The sequence below is a fragment of the Cnephaeus nilssonii genome (genome assembly GCF_951640355.1).
Source record: "Cnephaeus nilssonii genome assembly, chromosome: X".
Classification (NCBI taxonomy): Eukaryota; Metazoa; Chordata; class Mammalia; order Chiroptera; family Vespertilionidae; genus Cnephaeus; species Cnephaeus nilssonii.
The window spans coordinates 4783643-4802594 of record NC_137071.1 but is presented as its reverse complement, the minus strand read 5'-3'; the positions used below and the strand labels follow the sequence as shown (position 1 = coordinate 4802594).

At 41.4% G+C, this 18952-nt stretch overlaps 1 protein-coding gene across 1 annotated transcript in view; it reads left to right on the top strand.

The window, feature by feature from the left end:
- Positions 1 to 18952, top strand: part of PIR (pirin) — an 84374-nt gene that overhangs the window by 27509 nt on the left and 37913 nt on the right. The window contains exon 5 of the mRNA XM_079764745.1: positions 151 to 357. Coding sequence (XP_079620871.1) covers positions 151 to 357 — 207 coding nt within the window. The remainder of the gene's footprint in view (positions 1 to 150; positions 358 to 18952) is intronic.

The following is an 18952-nucleotide window of genomic DNA, read 5'->3' as shown; positions in this document are numbered from 1 at the left end:
TGTCATTGTTTTCTTATTCCTCACAAGACCCAGAACTATGAAAGAAGCACTTGTAAGGTACCTCACTTAGTTACTGTGTCATAATGGTCCCACCTGCAGACTTATTCGAGTCTGGGTTACATTTCCTTCTTGTTGGTCTGGTATTTGCAGTGGATGACTGCAGGCCGAGGCATTCTTCACGCCGAGATGCCATGCTCAGAGGAGCCAGCCCATGGCCTACAACTATGGGTTAATTTGAGGAGCTCAGAGAAGATGGTAGAGCCTCAGTACCAGGAGCTGAAAAGTAAAGAAATTCCTAAACCCAGTAAGGATGGTGTGACAGTTGCTGTCATCTCTGGAGAAGCCCTGGGAGTAAAGGTAAGCCAGGCTGCTGTGTGTTTGGGAAAACTGAGTTGCACAGTGACATAGGCTGGCCCCATCCGATTGTCAGTTCTCATTGGGTTTATCACAGTTCATGTGCCACAGTTCATGGGATGGACTTGCTTCAGAGGTGTCAGAATAAATGCAACCTAAGGGGACCCAGAATTTTTTGCCACATGCAAACCCAGAGAGTTAGAAAAATTATAAGAAAACAAGTTCATATTAAAAATGTGGTCAAAAAGCAATTTTTAAGGTATATCTTAATATGTGTGCAGATTTAATATCTTTCCTTTAGTTTATTGTGCAATTTTATAGCCCTTTGGAACTACAAGATCACCAATACTAAGAAACAAACAAAAGCCAAAACCAACTCCACTCCCTGAAGGCTTATTTTAAAATTAATTTGAACATTTATTCCATACTTGTTTTACCCTGTACATTCTCCTCAACTAAGACTATAATATTTCAGCTTAGGTTCCCACCATTTTCATCACGCAAGATCAATTGAGGCTAAAGATTATGGACAGATTTGTGGTAGGAAAAGGGTATGCTAGGTACTATGTCAATTGCACATGAGAACTGCTGCTGGGGAGGCCAAGTTTGAAGTAGCAGCCAGGTGGGGAGTTAGCTGCATAGAGTGGTCTCTTAGGTAGGGTTTCCCAGAAGTAAACCCAAGATGAGAATTCATGTGTAACTGATTTTAAAGGAAATCCTTTTACTGGGGGACAGTAAAAGGAACCAGGATAGGAAGGGCATGAGCCAAGCAAGGGTATCATTTTAGGTAAAGTCCCAAAGAGGATGGGAACTCAAGGATCAGTCCATCTCCAAGTTGTCCTGATCCACCCCAGAGCTAGGCAGCTGGGCTTTCATGCTGTCTTACCCAAGTCATTACTCATGGCCATTGAGTTTGGGATGGGGGGTACAGAAATGGTATCTCAGGGGACCTGATAGGGGCCTTGACACCCAGTTTCACACATGCCAATAGGAGTTGAGAGCATCAAGAAATTAGGAACCACTTTGCCATTCTCCCTGTGGGCAGCCAGCACTTCAAACTACACACTAATTTATATAAACTTAAATTTTGTTTAGATACACTCACAGGGACAATGGCTTGGCAGTGGCTTCTAGCCAACCACTCAGTGGGGTGCATTTCATGGGCAATAGGATGTTCATGATTTTTGGTTGGGACTTACAGATTTTGTATTTCCTACACTATAACCACAGTTCTTTACCTGTGCCAGGCCTGGGCATGTGCATTATTTTGCTTTGTGTTTCCAGTGCAAACAGAAGTAACTGAAGGAAAAAGAATCAAACTGTGCTCCCTAGTAAGAAAATGTATCTGCCTGCTCTCTATGTGTACTTTGCAGTTGGGAAAATGACCCTTCACTGTGTTTCTGTGACTCATTTCTGTTTCATCAAGCATTGGGCAGTGCCCTTCCCAGCGGTATGGCGAGAGTTTCCTTCCCTTCAGTGCCACAGAGGACAATTCAGATACTGTGGGGTCTTTCTGGTATAAGGCAAAGGACGTAGCTGTGTGTGGAGTCAGTCAGAGAGGCCTAAGGAGAGCTGAATTCATGCACATGAGAAGCTGCATCCTCTGTTTCCTATGGGGCTTCTCACTCCGTGTTTCCAGGACTCTAATGTTCTAGGGACATGTCGGGAGATACCTCCGTCTCCACTTCAACCAGAGCACAAGGCTTTGTGGAATTGTCCTTGACATTTCCTTTACAAACAGTGTTGAACTATCTGCAGCTAAAGAGAGAAATGAGACCACTGATTTAATAGGCAAGCAAAGCCAACAATATCACAAATCCTCCGAATTCACAACTGCTTTTCATCTATAGAAAACACAATGCCATTTTAATGTCAGAGCTGGTTCCAATTACAGGCACAAGGACACTTAAAGCACTTGCAAGCAGCATACTGCATAGTCTTGCAGTCACAACCAAGAATTAGAGACGGACGGTAATGTTTTAACTTTGTAAAATAATGTCTTAGTAGCTGCTGGCCTCTAAGTTGTTTTTTTATTTTTATTTTTGTTGAGTAAAATCGTTGAAGTGAATCACATTTTCCTAAGTCAATGGTGGTTTTTATTATGAGAGCATTTTAATAAGGAACTCTTCCAACCCTGTTTAGTATTAATTTGAATTTTGAGAAACAAAGTGTTGTTGTGGGTACCAGCATGGACACTGGAGAAAGATGTCCTGGATTAGAATTCCCGCTGTGAAGCAACTGTGTGGCTTTGGATAAGCCACTTAACCTCTCTGTGTTTGTGTTCTCATCCATCAAATAGGGTTGCTTGAGAGGATTAAGTGAGGTTTTTATACATTAAGCTACTAAAACAGCATCAGGCACATTGTCAGCACCACATAAGTAGTAGCTGTTACTATTATTATTTTGATTACTTCATGTTACCTTGGGTAGGAGCTGGGCTGAGATTTAGGCGTGCTCATTATGCTAAAGGGACTTGCTGGGATTTGACAAAGGTAATTAACTTGCTTTGAAGAAAAAGACACCAGCATGAGTCAGTGTAAAGATAGGGGACTATTGGCCATTTTTTTCTGGGTCTCATAAAAACATAGTTTTCTCCATCTGAAACCTTAAATTATGCTCACCAAGGACTGACTGGATCTTAAAAGTCTAGATGTACCATAAAACAAACTGAAGATAATATTAGGTTAAATTACCAGGTGGGGCTGAGAATATACCTTTTCAAGAGATTGATGTGCTTATAAGTAAAATAGAGTCAACAGCAACTCCCACCCCCACAAGTAAAATATCTAGAAAATGGAATTAGTGACCATTCCAGCACTTCTCTAACTTCAAAATTCATGATCACCTGGGTGCCTTGTTAAAATGCAGATTCTGATTCAGTGGGTCAGGGTGGGGCCTGAGTGTCTGCATTTCTAACCACTCCCAGGGTGATGCTGAAGCTGTGGTCTGGGGACCACTATCTGTAATGTGTGTAATGACCATGACATTCAAGACAGGGGGATTACTCATCACTAGGACCAGTTTGATTACGATCCTATAGAAGATTTTAGGGTTCATCTCTGTGGTTTTTGGCAAATCTTATTTAACCTTTCTGGACTTCAGTCCCTACACCCACAAAAAAGGCTAGGGGGTTTTGTGCAAGATACTATTTAGCTTTTGCAAGCAACTCAGCTGTCCTTTTGCTAGTCCCAAGACAGATGTGTCCCTGTTTCTCAGTTTGTATGTGTCTCAACCCTTGGGAAATCCACAGCCAATTTTGAGCAAGATTCTGCCAGAAGAGCAGTCTAAAGTGAAGGCTGAAAGGGGTGGGGGGAGAGAGATAAAGATGGGATACTTAGAATAGTTTCTGTCACTTCTGGAAGGTCAAAATCACATGTTTATTTCATGAGAGTATGAAATCCTCCAAACCCCATTCCATCCTTATCAGGCAGCCAATCAGCAATATTTACTGCCAGTTTTCTCTGGAACATGATTCTTTTTCCAGCAAACGCCTCTACTTGCCTCCTGCTGTTTTAAATTCCATTATGTCAGAAGAAAACCTTAAGGAGGCCTCAGCCCCAGTGGGGTCAGAAAAAAGCAATCCAGAGCCAGACTGCCTGGGTCAAGGCCAACACCACCACTGACTAACGTTAAAGAAGTCACTTACGCCTGCTGGGCCTCAGGGTACTCATCTGAAAATGGAGGTGCTTACACTGACCCAGAGGATCATTGGGAGGATTAAATTGGTTAATATGTGTACAAAACGTACAACGATACTTTTTTTCAAAAACTGTATAGTGTTCGTGTGCCCTACAGATGTAACAAAAGAATCTTCCTTCTGAAGGACAGACTGTACATGCATGTATTGGATGATAACCAAACATTTAAACATGCATTTTCCAAAACAGCCTCATGTAATTCACTCAGATCTTGTTACCATGGTGTCTCCAGGGCCTGAATCAATGCCTGATACATACAAGACAATCAAGAAATATTTTCTGGGTCCATAAGTGAAATCATTAAAATGTAAAGGAATGCTGGAATGAGAGAAATGTGGGCAAAGTAGTAAGAAGATAAGACTATATAGGGATTAAGAATTACTGTAATAAGCTTAATATGAGCTAACTAAAGAGTTGAGAGAACAATAAAATAAGCTAAACTATATTTTAAAATAAAATAAACTATTTAAGGGATTAGGAAGTAGGGAAATAAAAACCAGATAGATTTTTTTTTCTTGAAAAGTGAATACTAGGCTGTTTTTCAAGACCCAAACTGTTTCCTGCAGGTTTCTTAAATTGAAACAGTGGCAACAATGAGGAGCAGAGATTTGGGGCTCGTGGTTCTCTTTGGGGGTACACGGGAAGGCGTCTTGCTTGCTTTAGCATCTTTACTGTGGGCTTTCAGGGCATGCTAGATCGCAAGTAGGGGGACACAAACCAGCTTTCAATGCATCCCTGCTGGATATATCTGTTCTTTACCCTGGTTTAGCTCCAGCAGGCATTGGAAGACCCTGTGTCCCTTTGGCAATTCTCTCCCAGCCTGTGTTGGTTGTGGGTTGGTAGGAAATGTATAACCAAGTCTGTGATTGTCCCCTCTGATTCAGATAGCTGATAGAGTCTTCGGGCTGTGGCAGGCCATTGGCGTCCACACATGCAGAAACACACACACACACACTGTCCTAGACCCGAACTGGAGAGAAACACCTGAGAAAGTAGAGAGAAACTGGACAGCTGAGAAACCAGAGAGAAAACCACATTTTCCAGCTTTTGCTTTCATTTGAAACACCTTATTACCAATATACAATTTGTCAGTATTCCTTCTACCTTACTTGGATTTAAAAGTTACAGTTTATGTAGCTTTCAGGGAAATACTTTTATAGCATGTCCAAGCAGCAGTGGGGTTTTGACAGTCATAATACTAGAGAGTAAACGTAGAACATTTTTGCATTGTACCTGTTTCTCTATTTCAGGGGAAATTTGGATTCTTTGAATGTATGTTGCACATTTTAAATAGTCCTTGCTAACTTTGCAGTTGCCCCCAAATTCTCAGCTCTTCCCATCACCTGCCTTTCCGAGTTGGCTTCTGTTCACTTTGTGATATGGGGAGAGCTCGAAAGAATAACTCTCAAAAATAGCATTTTAAAAACTATTAAATCAGGAAAACAGGTAGCACAGGCACACTTTTTTTCCCCTCTTTTTGCCTTTGAAGTACTCCAGCAAGTTCATGGATCTAGTTAAAAAAAAAAAGATAGATATTCTCCTAATGGCAGAGATTGCGTTGGAGGCAGTGGGTTTGTGACAGGGAGCTTGTGATAATAGGCTCCAGCTGTCCCCCAGAGCTCGCAGAGGGAAAACAACCCTTGCTCAGAAAGGAGTTCTCCCTTCCAAAGACCTCTCTGTTAATTTATTTTATTTATAAATCAGAGTGCTCTGTGATAGACTTAAAAACTGGAGATTCTAAAAACATTCCCTTTGGGCTGAGGGGTTGGGTAATGATGGACCTGAGACTTCTCTCAGTACGTCTTTTCTTTTTAATTTGAAAAATGTAAACACATATTTAAAAATCAAGTTAAATCAGAACAGAAAAAATTAAAATGAAAAACAAGTGGAAACAAATGAAGAACCTAACATTTGTGTAAATATATCAACAACATTACCACACAGAGAAAATATTTATTTTAAGGGCTTTTAAACATAGATCTCTGAGTGTACATTTTTAGTGGGAAATATACTAAAGACAAAAAGAACAGCACAAACTTTTGAACTTCATAGTGTTTTTTTTTAAAATTGAATTTATTGGGGTGACATTGGTTATTAAAATGATATAGGTTTCAGGGGCACAGTTCTATAGTACATCATCTGTATACTGTATTGTGTGTTCACCACCCCAAAGTCAAGTCTCCTTCCGTCACCATTTAGCCCTCTTTACCCTCTTCTACCTCCCCCCACCCCCTTTGCCTCTGGTAATCACCATGCTGTTGTCTGTGTCTATGAGTTTGTTTGTTTTTGCTTAATCCTTTCACCTTTTTCACCCAACCCCACAACCCCCCTCCCCTCTGACAGCTGTTTGTTAGTTTATTGTTATTGTTCATATTGGCATTACAATTTTATTTTTTTGTTTCTTGATCCTCACTTGAGTGTGTGTGTGTGTGTGTGTGTGTGTGTGTGTGTGTGTGTGTATGTGTATATATATTAAAAGCATAATGTGCTAATTAGACAGGACATCCTTCGAGACATCCTTCCGGACGAAGCCGGGGCTGCGAGGGAAGTCCGGGTCCTGGGTGCCAGAGGGAAGCTGTTGACGGTAGCTGGGGGAAGGAATCCCTACTCTTGCACGAATTTCATGCATCAGGCCTCTATATATACACACACACACTAGAGGTCCAGCACACGAAATACATGCACTGTATGGTCCCTAGGCCTGGCCTGCGATCAGGGACATCTTCCCCACCTTCCCACAGCCGGCCCTGCCCCTGCCGCCACCCACCCCTGTATCCCCGTTTGCCATTGGGTGATCGGTGCCTGACAGTTGGGGGTAGGGACCGAGAGGTCAGCTGTTTCCACCCGCTCACTGGCCCTGCCCCCACCATGGGTGGCCTTCAGACGATCGGAGCCTGTTGGTTGGGGAAAGGGACCAAGAGGTGGTCAGTGCACCTCATAGTGACTGGTCCAGTGGTCATTCTGCCATTAGGGTCAATTTGCATATTACCCTTTTATTATATAGGATATATATTCCTCACCTGAGGATATTTTTTCACTGATTTTTAGGGAGAGAGGAAAAGACAGAGTGAAACATTGATGTGAGAGAAACTCATTGATTGATTGCTTCCTGCATAAGCTCTGACCAGGGCCCAGGCCAAGGAGGAACCTGCAACCATGTACCTGCCCTTGACTGGAATCAAACCCAGGACCCTTCAATCCACAGTCTGATGCTCTATTCACTGAGCCAAACCGGGATAGGGCCACTTGAGGATATTTTTCCATGGATTTTTTTGAGAGAGTGGAAGGGAGGGAAGAGAGAGAGAGAGAGAGAGAGAGAGAGAGAGAGAGAGAGAGAGAGAGGCATTGATGTTGCCTCCCGCACTTTCCCCATCCAGGGGCAACCCAGGTACGTGCCCTTGACTGGGGATCAAACCTGAGACCCTTCAGTGTGAGGGCCAATGCTCTAACCACTGAACAAAACCAACCAGGGCAGCATTACAATTTTCAAACAGTTTTAAAATCAAACAAATGAGTAAATTTGTTATATTTTTAGGAATCAAAATTTTCAGTGTAAGAAAAATAGGTACAAATGCAAAAGAAAAGAGCTAAGAAAAATACTGTTACATTTAACATTGAATGGACGTTTAAAAAAATAGATGTCCATTGTCTCTATAAGGTAGTTTCCAGAGAACTAGTATGTTTGATCATTTTAGGAATCCAAGATTTTAAACAATGCAATTTTATGTTTCTGATAACAATTTCATTTTCTTCTGGTTTTTATTTACATTGATTTTTCTTTTTTGGTCCATGTTTAATTAGATGTTATGAGGAATTCTAACCCTTTGCAGTCGCTTGCTTTTTTCTCGATTCCTTTATTCTACTCGGGATTTAATTTTTTAAATACCCCAGATTTTACAAAGCACGGCACTAGAATAAAAAACTGGAGTTTATTTTCATACAAACTTATTTATTTGGATTTTTCATATTTCAAATTATTGATACATTCAATACAATTCGACATATGAGCTGCTACCGATGCTAACCGTGTCAAGTCACACTCAACATCCGAGTGCAAAAGGCTAAAAAAAGTCCCACCTAAGAGAGTCAAAATCACCCAATGGATTCTGGCTGAAATTCCTTTTTGAGATATTAAATAAATGTATTTTAATGGGCGAATATAGGGAGAGAATTCCAGCATAAGGCAGAGAGCCTTCTGGGCTCCCTTTGACATAGAGCAAAGGGGAAACAGAGCATTTGAGGGGAAGGGATATTTATCAAGTGCAAAGTAGAAATGTGGAGTTGATTTCACCATCTCCTTCTCCTTGCCACTATTCACCAAAGTCCAACGTACGTCCCCTCTCTTCAGTGAAGCCTTCTTAGCTGCCCTAGATCCACACAGCCATCTGTCAACCACACATGAGGTTTTTGGAGTGGCAGTTATTTAATTGATGTGTCCCCATATCTCTGTGAGCTCTGTTCATTCAGTCATTAGGCACCTGCTGTGTGCACATCATGCAGTACCCTAGAGATATATGAATGAGATACAACCATTGTCATCAAATAAGATCACAGTCTAGCAGGGGAGAGAAACTGGTAAACATCAGCAGTATAATGTGATACAAGAAATGCTAAAATAGCAGTATGTAAAACTTGCATGGTAATCTGGAGGAGGGAGAATTGATTTTGCTTGTGTGGATGGAGGGAGGGAAAGAAAAGAGGGGCAGAAGTCATGTCTTACAATCCTATATAATAATCCTATATAATAAAAGGATAATATGCAAATTGACCGAACAGTGGAACGACCAGTTGCTATGATATGCACTGACCACCAAGGGGCAGATGCTCAATGCAGGAGCTGCCCCCTGGTGGTCAATGCACTCCCACAGGGGGAACGCCACTCAGCCAGAAGCCAGGATGATGGCTGGCGAGCACGAGGCAGTGGCAGGAGCCTCTCAGTCAGATATCCCCCAGGGCTCCTGGGCTGCAAAAGGGCGCAGGCCGGGCTAAGGGACCCCCCCCCCCCGAGTGGCTTGGATAGTAGGAGTGCAATAAGTGTGTGGGGATTGTGATGGGACGGGGTGCTGCATAGGCAACCAGACTTGGTGGGGTTGTGACAAGGAAAAGGGAAATGATGCAAAATATTGGGCTGGAGGGAAATCCAAGATCCAAGTTTGTCTATTCCTGGATTTTGCCTAAGGCTGACTTTGGTTGTATGTATAGTCCTGCATCTCTCTCTCCCAGGGTTTTCCATAGCATGGTTTGTGGGTAGGGTAGGGAGGGGTGCTGTGTGCAGTCCTGTCTCATCTTGAATTTTACAAAGCAATTCATTGTATAGGACCTGCCTAACACAGACCAAGTAGCCCAAGCAGATGATTGGTATCATTCCACAGACAAGTGCAAAACTTGGTTCTGATTCAGTGTTGAGAATAGGCACAATTAGGTCTGTTAGCCTTGCTGTAAGTCAGAGGACAACAAAGAAATGCACCCAGCACTTCAAAGACGTTTCCTGTGGTAGGCAGCCATAGTTGGCACTTCATTTGCAGTTAGGAATGCTAAAATAAACAGTGGTCAGCATCTGATCAGATCAGCTGTACAAAAGCTTGCTCTTGCCCAGGGCAGCCCACTCATCCCAGAAATACCATTCTTGGTGTGTACAAAGGGTGCCAGATGTTCTTATTCCTTCAAGATGTCCCTGCTGACCTAATCACCTAGGAAGTACATTCCAATGGTGTTGACAAGCCCTACTTTGCCAGTAAATGAAGGGATAGGTGCACTTTTAAACCAGAAGTTACATCTGTGCCATTCATACATCATTGGCTCTAGTAATTGGGATTGAAAATTAGCAAGGAAATTTTGACTAAGAGGATAATGAAAGCTATAAAAAAAAAACAACGAACAAGGTGTCACCTTCAATAAAGATGAGTGACCACTTTGCATATCAGTGTAATCACTTCTTTGGCTGTCAAGGCTTATACTTTTTGGATATAATAAGTCTTTCCACAGGAACACATTACATACATGTTCTCTAGCCACAGTGAAATATACAAGACAGCTTTAGGGAGCTTCAGTGGCTCTTGCATGTTGCATTAAAAGCTGAGCCCTTGTGGATATACATGAGATAGATGTCAGTATTTTAAAGAACTGTATTGGCATATATATTGTATAAAGCTATGCTGTTGATAGCTGTAAACACTACTTTATTTTGACTGCAGCACAAGTTCTTGGGATCATGTAGCTTTTAAACAATTGGGTCAAACTCACACTAAAATGTAGTGAGAAAATTTGGTGTCAGATATAATTCTTATTACTTGAAGCTTAATTAAGAATTCTGCTCCTCTGGACAGGTAAAGGAAGCCCTAACACAAGCTGAAAAATCTATTACATTATCAAAACTGTACCATCAGAGAGTCAATCCTTTGACAGTATGATAGATTGAATATTACATGTACTGTGGAGTCAAGTAGACCAGACCTGGGTCCAAATTTTAGCTCTGTTGTTTAATACCTCTGCGATCTTAGGAAAATAATTTTTGAGCCTTTATTTATCTGCTCAATAGGGATAATAACGAATAGTGTTTGAGTTATTTGTATGTTATATAATGTGCCTACGGACATATAGGGTACTTAACAAATATTTCCTTTTTCCTATCTGTCTCCCTTTCTGTTCCCACATTCCCTTTTATTATTAGTCTTTACTGATAGCAAATCTCTAGAACTTCTTAGGAAGGGAAATGAAAATGGCTAATATCTCTTGTGGGCTCACAGGTTACTAAGTTCTAAGCCCAGAGCTGTCCAATGAAAATATTATGGGACCAATATGTAATTTAAAATTTTCAGTCGACACATTAAAAAAGTAAAAAGAAATTAATTCTAACAATATGCTTTAACCCAATTATTCAAAATACCATTTCAACATATATCAGTATATAATGAGATATTTTGTATTTTTGTACCAAAGTTTTGAAATCCAGTTTACACTTAAAATACATCTCAGTTCACACTGGCCACATTTCATGTGCTCAGTAGTCTCATATGGCTAGTGATAACTATATGGAGCAGTGATGTCCTGAGTGTTTGACATGTATTCATTCTTTTATTCCTTATTTAATATGGGTTCTCTGGAAAACAGGTCTTATGTACAATCCCAGGGCAGTGAGAGTGAGGGAGAAGGGAAGTGAGGCAGATACTTGCTTTGCTGGTGCAGAATACCTGTTCAGAAAACTGGACCTAAAGACTTCCTAATGGAGAAAGAAAGAGGAAGAATTTTTCTGTCATCTCACATCTTCCATTCTTTTTTGGGCAAAGTGTGCCTCCTGGGAGCTAATTTTGTGCCCTTCTGAGTTGTGATACCTAGCCCCTTGAGGCAGCCTCTGAGGAGGCCACATCCCACATCCTGTGGCTTGGATCTTCATTCCAGTCTGGGTGTGGATACAGAGCATCAGTAGGTCTATCACAGTGGTCGGCAAACTCTTTTGTCAACAGAGCCAAATATCAACAGTACAACGATTGAAATTTCTTTTGAGAGCCACATTTTTTAAACTTAAACTTCTTCTAACGCCACTTCTTCAAAATAGACTCGCCCAGGCTGTGGTATTTTGTGGAAGAGCCACACTCAAGGGGCCAAAGAGCCGCATGTGGCTCGCGAGCCGCAGTTTGCTGACCACGGGTATCAGGTCAAGCCCAGGAGCTCTGGAGCTGCTGTATCTCCCACCACAGTGGGCAATCAATGCCATTCTGAATTTGGCAGTCAGGAAGAGGCCAAGGCTGCTAGGGATGACAACAGTGATGGAACCCAGGGGTCTCCATAAGTGGCCAAGAACTTAGGAAAGTGAAGCTGAGAGACTCTGAGGAGGCACATAAAATGTGTCCAATTGATTTCTCAACCTAATGTTGGAGGGAACTGAGGCATTCTAATGAGATGGCCGCTGCACAGTTTGTGCTCTTAAACACAAGCTCATATAGGTCATTACCAGCTTGGCACAGCTCAATATAAATCATATTTCCTGCTAAGAGCAGGTTTTTATCCACATAAACTTAAAAGACAGAGAGGGCCTGAGAGGAGAGATAGACAGGGTTCAGAGGACATTATTGACCCATCTGTAATTTTGCTCAGGAGCTGACCACTTCTGGCTTGCCCAGGAATTCCCGAACCATTCTCTGTTCCAGCTGAGAGGCTGGTACTGACCCTTCCATAGGTCTCCAGCCCGTCAGAAGATTTAGCTGGACAGAAACATTCCGTTCATTAACTTCTTCCATTGCTGTAATGGGCAGGTTATTAATATCTGAACGAAGTCCTTAGAGCAGCATGAGTCTAGAATTAATAGTATGAGATGTTGTTCAGAGCTGAACAAGAACTACTCTTCCTTTTTCTTCTGGAACTTCTATTGGAATCAGAATGCCTGGCAGCAATAGACATGAGAGGTCAGCTCTCCAATTCCAACAGTTTGCAGATGAGGACGCTGCAACCCAGCTAAGCAAAAAAGTATTCCCCAAGGTCAGACAGCTCATTGTAGAAGGAACCTAGACCCACTCTCAGGTTTTTAATTTTTTCCCATTTAATTTGCATAGTACCCTTGCCTTATCACACCATTTAGTTTGGGAATACCATAGTTCATTTTCATTGAAGGAAGTTTCTGAATGAACCTCTCTCTCTATGTCAAAAGGGTACCTTCATGTCTGTAAAAGCACACACCTCTGACCATATCACAATGTCATGCAAATGATTACATAGGAGAAGCCCTGTGTCATAATAAATTCCCCCTTAATCATATCTACATAAAGTTATCAGTCCCCAGAGCTCTATCAAATCTTAACTTTGCCAAATAGTTTCTCATCTTGATGCACTTTCTTGCAAGAACTCATAAAAAATATCTTAGTAAATACCAAATGTAACTAATAGAAATTAAAAATGTTATAAAGCCTGGTGAAGAATATTCTAGCATTGGTTAATAGATTTGCTGACTCACCTTGGAATACCTTACCCATGCTGGGTGATAAGGGATAGGAAGGCTCCCTGTTGTCATATTCGGGGATCATTTGTGGTTTTATTGTACTGTTGCCTTTGTAGGATTATAGATGGATTAGTCATGTAAGAGATGAGCATATGCTCTCTGTTTTCAATTTTCAAAAAATTAGAACATTTGTAAGCCAATTTTGTTCAAGAATGCTGACTCAAAGGGTGAAGAAATCCAAGTCCAGTTTCACAATTTACATGTCTGTGGTTAAATTTCAGGACTGTGAAATCCTCTTCCCCTTTAGCTTTCCTACCCTCACTACTACTCCCCTAAAAAACAAAAGGTGAGAGGAGAGGGATGAGAGTATTACCGTTGCTTAAAGTGCTACTTGAAAAGGATGCTGTAGAGAATAGACTGCAGGATACTTTGGCTATGTCCAAAATTCTTGTTTAGCTGCACAGTTTGATGCTCAAGATTTTTCACAATCATTATTGTTCACAAAAGTTAAAAATGTTGTCTGGCCCTCTCTAACTCTCACCCTATACAGAGCCATTGGCATTTTGCCTAAGAGTTTCTTGTTTTCTCTTTATGTAGCACTTCATGTATATGTCAAAATATGATTACAGGGTTTTAATCCTTCCCACGATACCTTTGGCACTGGGGACGGAAACTAATCTCTCCCACTCCTTATCAGAATTCTTTAAAATAACCAAGAATTCAGAAATCAGAGTGCTTTGGATGGTGGACAGAAGACATCATTTTGTTGAAGACCATCAGCCTATTTTAAACAATGAGAGTTGCAAATTTGATGTAAATAATGTGGTAAATCAACTTTTCACTTCCTCAAAGCCTTAAGATCTCCAGGAAAAAGAGGAAGGTATGGTTCTTCACACAGGGGCCAAAGAGGTGTGGTAGTGAGTTTCCTGAGTGTGTAAAGGTATAAGTGGTAGAGAAAATGTTCTGTGTTTGGTTTTTTTCCCTAGAGCAAAGCCCAGCAGACTAAGAGTGGGAAAGTGATGGAAGAAGACAACGAGATTGGGAAGCCCTGTGGGAGAAGTACTAGATGATGACAAGAATTCCTGATGGCATACATCTTCTTCTGTTAGTTGGGGGTTCCTGAACTAGTTAGGGACGTTTTCTCCATTGAGGCTTTTCCTTGTGGTTGATAGGAACAGAACCTACCTGAAATAGACCCAAGTGTATATGCAAACTTAATAACGATAAAGAATATTATCAGCAGTTAACTGGGACAACTGGTTAACCATTAACTGGGACAACTGGGACAACTGGTTAACCATTTATAAAAAGAAACCAGTTTAGCTCATGATCTCACACCTAATAGTAATATAGATATGGCATAGGTCAAATAATAAACTGCTTAAAATGTTGAACTAGAAAAATATAGGCAAATATTTAATTTCATCTTTGATGGAGAAAGACTTTCTAAGTTTAAAAGCATTGAAAAGAAAAGATTGATAGATCTGTCCCATATTAGAACTGCCATCAATGCGATTAAAGGCCAAGAACAAACTGGGAGATTTTTATAACAGATATTATTAAAAACTAATAACCTTACTTTATTTAAAACACATCCTCTCTAATAAAATGGTAATATGCAAATTAACCATCACTCCGCTACATAAGCCACGCCCACCAGCCAAGCCACGCCCACCAGCCAATCGGGGCGAGTATGCAAATTAACCCCAATCCAAGATGGCTACAGCCACAGAGAGCAAGGTTTCCCAGGTAACAGAGCAAGCCAAGCTTTCCATAGCCATTGCAGGCCTAAGCCTCCACTCAAGCTACAAAGTTTCAATTATAGAAGGTAAACAAATTGAATCAAATGGCGGCAGAATGGAGCTTGAGAGAGCAGGCCAGGGTTGCTGGCGGCAACAGAGGAAGCAAAGCTTTCTGCACACCCTGGCCGGGCTCACCCGCTTAAGGCTACAAAGTTTCAATTGTAGAAGGTGAATTAACTGCCACAGAAATGGCTGCCGCCCCGCCCCGGAGGGAGCAGCAGGCTTGGCTCCGCTCCAGGCTACAAAGTTTCAATTGTAGAAGGAAAATAAATCCCAGATACCAGGGCCTCCGCTTGGGTTGCCAGGGGGCTTGGCCGGCCTGCAAACCACCACAGGCCCCTTGCTCAGGCCGCCCCACGCCCCAAGGGAACCCCCACCTGATCCGGGACACCCTTCAGGGCAAACCAGCTGGCCCCCACCCATGCACCAGGCCTCTATCTTATCTAATAAAAGAGTACTATGCAGATTGACCATCACTGCAACACACCATATAGCTGCCCCCATGTGGTCAAAGATCCTGCCCCCATGTGGACACAAGATGGCCACTACAAGATGGCCAGCAGGGGAGGGCAGTTGGGAGGCACCCGGCCTGCAAGGGAGGGCAGTTGAGAGGGACCAGGCTTGCAAGGGAGGGCAGTTGGAGGTGATCAACCCTGCAGGAGAGGGCAGTTAGGGGTGACCAGGCTGGCAGAGGAGGGAAGTTGGGGGCAAACAGGCTGGCAGGGGAGCAGTTAAGCATCAACCAGGCTGGCAGCGGAGTGGTTAGGGGGTGATCAGGCTGGCAGGCAGAAGCGGTTAGGGGCAATCTGGAAGGCAGGCAGGCAAGCAGTTGGGAGCCAGCAGTCCTGGATTGTGAGATGGATGTCCGACTGCCCGTTTAGGCCCGATCCCACCAGAATCGGGCCTAAACGGGCAGTCGGACATCCCTCCAGGAGTCCCAGATTGGAGAGGGTACAGGCTGGGCTGAGGGACAACCCCCCGCCATGCACGAATTTCGTGCACCGGGCTTCTAGTCTCATATAAATTGGTAAGAGAAGCTCCCAACCCATTGACCCCACAACCCCCAGATTCTCTACTCCCTCATAGAGTCATACTTCACAGATGATTTGTCTGCACATATCTCCACTTCCCCACTTCCCCAATACTCTCAACCTGATCTCCACCCTCATCAGTGCACTGAGTCACCACTCACTTCCATGTGGCCAAACCCAGAGGTCTTTTTTATCGCCCTAAAGTTAAATCTTCCTTTCCATGGGTTGAATGCTTCCTCCTCTTCACTTTGGCCTCTGAGATAATGCATTCTTGTGTCTCTGGATGCTCCTTACTCCTCAGTTTCTTTTCTCACGTAGGTACCTTTCCCTCTACCAGACCCCTAAAATGCTCAAGTTCCCTGGATCTCAGTCCTGAGTCTACTTCTCTGTCATTGAACATCATCTCCCTAGGTGACCTTATCCATTTCATGGATTTATAGCTGCATAGTATCCCATGTTGTAAATGTACCACAGCTTTGTTATCCACTCATCTACTGATGGGCACTTGGGCTGTTTCCAGATCTTAGCTATTGTAAATTGTGCTGCTATGAACATAGGGGTGTATATATCCTTTCTGATTGGTGTTTCGGGTTTCTTAGGCTATATTCCTAGAAGTGGGATCACTGGGTCAAATGGCAGCTCCATTTTTTTTTTTTTGAGGAAACTCCATACTATTTTCCATAGTGGCTGCACCAGTTTGCATTCCCACCAGCAGTGTCATTCCATGGATTTATATGCTATTTATAGTCTTGTAACTCCCACATTTATATTCACAGGACAAGTCTAACCTCTGAGCTCTGTGTACTCTCTCTGCTTGACATCTCCATTTGCATGATCCCCAGGCATGTCAAATTTTACAAAGCAAAAGTTGAAGTCTTGTTTTTCCCTACCCCCACCTGTCTTGACAACAAACAAATGAAAACTTGTTTTCCTTTTGGTGTTCTCCATTTTAATGAATGAATGGCACCATCACTTGTTGCTCAAATTTAAAACATGGTGGTCATCCTTAGTCCTTCTCCACCCTGACCCACATCCAGTCTATTAGTAAAACTCTATTTCCAAAATAGATTTTAAATTTATCTCTCTCCCTGTCTAACCCTGGCCAGGCTCACTGCAACAGTCTCTTCAGGGGGCTCCTCTCCTATTTTTTACTCCTTTCCAGTTCTCCACATAGTAGTAGCTCAAGACATCTCTTTAAGATAAATTTGGGTCAACATGTTATCATTGAACTTTAAAGAAATCCTAAATACCTTACTCTGACTTACACCTGAGTGAGTTTTTTCTAATTCTTTGAACTCATGCCATTCTCTCCCGCAACTTCTTTGTGTCTGCATATTGTTCTCCACTCAGTTCCTGATTCCTCCAAGCTCTTTATTGCCTCCAGGCCTTTGTACCTGCTGTGCTCTTCTGCCCAGAAACCTCTTACCCCCACCTCTTCTCATTTGAGGCTTTCTATTCCCCATTTTATTTTCTCTCTCTGTACTCTATTTCTTTTACAGTCTGTATAATTTTATATTTATTTTGTTAATTGTCTACCTCACTAGAAAGTAAACGCCACAAAGTCTGACCAGATCTTTTATTCACCAATATACATATTCAATGACTAGCACACTACAGGCTCTCTATCAGTATTTCTCAAATGAGGGAGCTAATTAATAATTAATAAAAACTTAAATAGGTTAATGAGAAGATCGTTTATAAAAAGGGAAACACAAGTAGCCTAATTAATATACATGAAGCACCTAGAATTGTACCTGTTAGGTACTAAGCCCTATATATATTTAGATATTGTTTTATATTAATAATGTTTAATAGTATTTGGTAAATTAAAATTAGTATTGTCACCTAAACTGATAGTCAAATTAAAAGAGTAAGGGGATATCAACTTCTGCTTCTTAAATTAGTTAAGATTAAAAATATTAGATGGTCAACATTTTGATGAGATAGGTGCTATTTACAGATAGTTACCAAGGGATTTGACAAAAAACAATTGGATGAAAGCAAGTCAGTATAACAATTTACTAAAACGAATTTTTGTTCAAAAACAAATACTGCTAGACAATGGTTGTTCAAGCATTGCTATTTGTACTATGGAGTTGGTGCCTTTAAACATTTTCAGGTTAAGCTTTTTCCTTATTTTTTTCTTTTTGCCCGTTTTGTTTGTTTGTTTGTTTTTCTTTTTCAGATTCTCAGATATTTTTTTTACCTTTTTTCCCCAGCAATTAACCCTTTCGATGTTTGTGGCAAACACATATTGGAAAAAATCTAAATGGGCAACAACAGGGGAATTGTTGGAATGAGTTAACTTGCTAGCAATAGGGAGTTATATGAGAGAAAATTTGTAGAGCACATACTAAGTTGAAAACTGCCTGTGGTGAGCAAAATTAACAAGTCTAGAAAAACCAATGACTACTAGTAAACATGTTCAGCAAAATTGCTGTTTATGCACATGATCATGTTGACAAGTTTGCTTTTGGTCACATTGCATTTAGTCAGAAACCTACAGATATATCAAGAGACCTTAAAATGTCTACAGTTAAAACTTTCACTGTGAAGAAAAAGAAATAGAAATGTAGTCAAAGATTTATCTGTAAAGATATTCATCAAAAGTTAGCAACCATACAAAAGGAAAAAAAACTTAAAACAACATTCAACATTAAGGGCATGAGTCAACATGAGGGTGAGCAGCCAGGAATAGGTAGAAACACTATTTCTTTTTCTTACTGGATATTGAAGATTCACACTTGTTAGTATAGTTACTTAGAATAATTTGCTTAAGTAACATAGTATAGTAAGATTGAGAATTTGAGTGCATTTTCTGAAAAATCATTATATCATAAAGGGTCTTTGAAATTGTTCCCAAAAAGAAATGTAAAAGCATTTATTACAGCTCTGATATGTAACAAATTGCTGCCACTTGCTTTTAGGGAAGGAAGACCAGCATGGTGGCAAAATTAGCAGCATTCAGGGAAAAATGGGTGGCAGTTAATTGTGAAAGTAGCTGTGGCAAGATGAAAGACATTTCCTTTGCCACTCTCACACATAGCAATCAACTGTAGCATGCTCTGGGAAGAGGTTTGCAAGCCAGATTCCTTCCATGTGGAAGTGATTTGATCTCCTAATTAAGATCACATT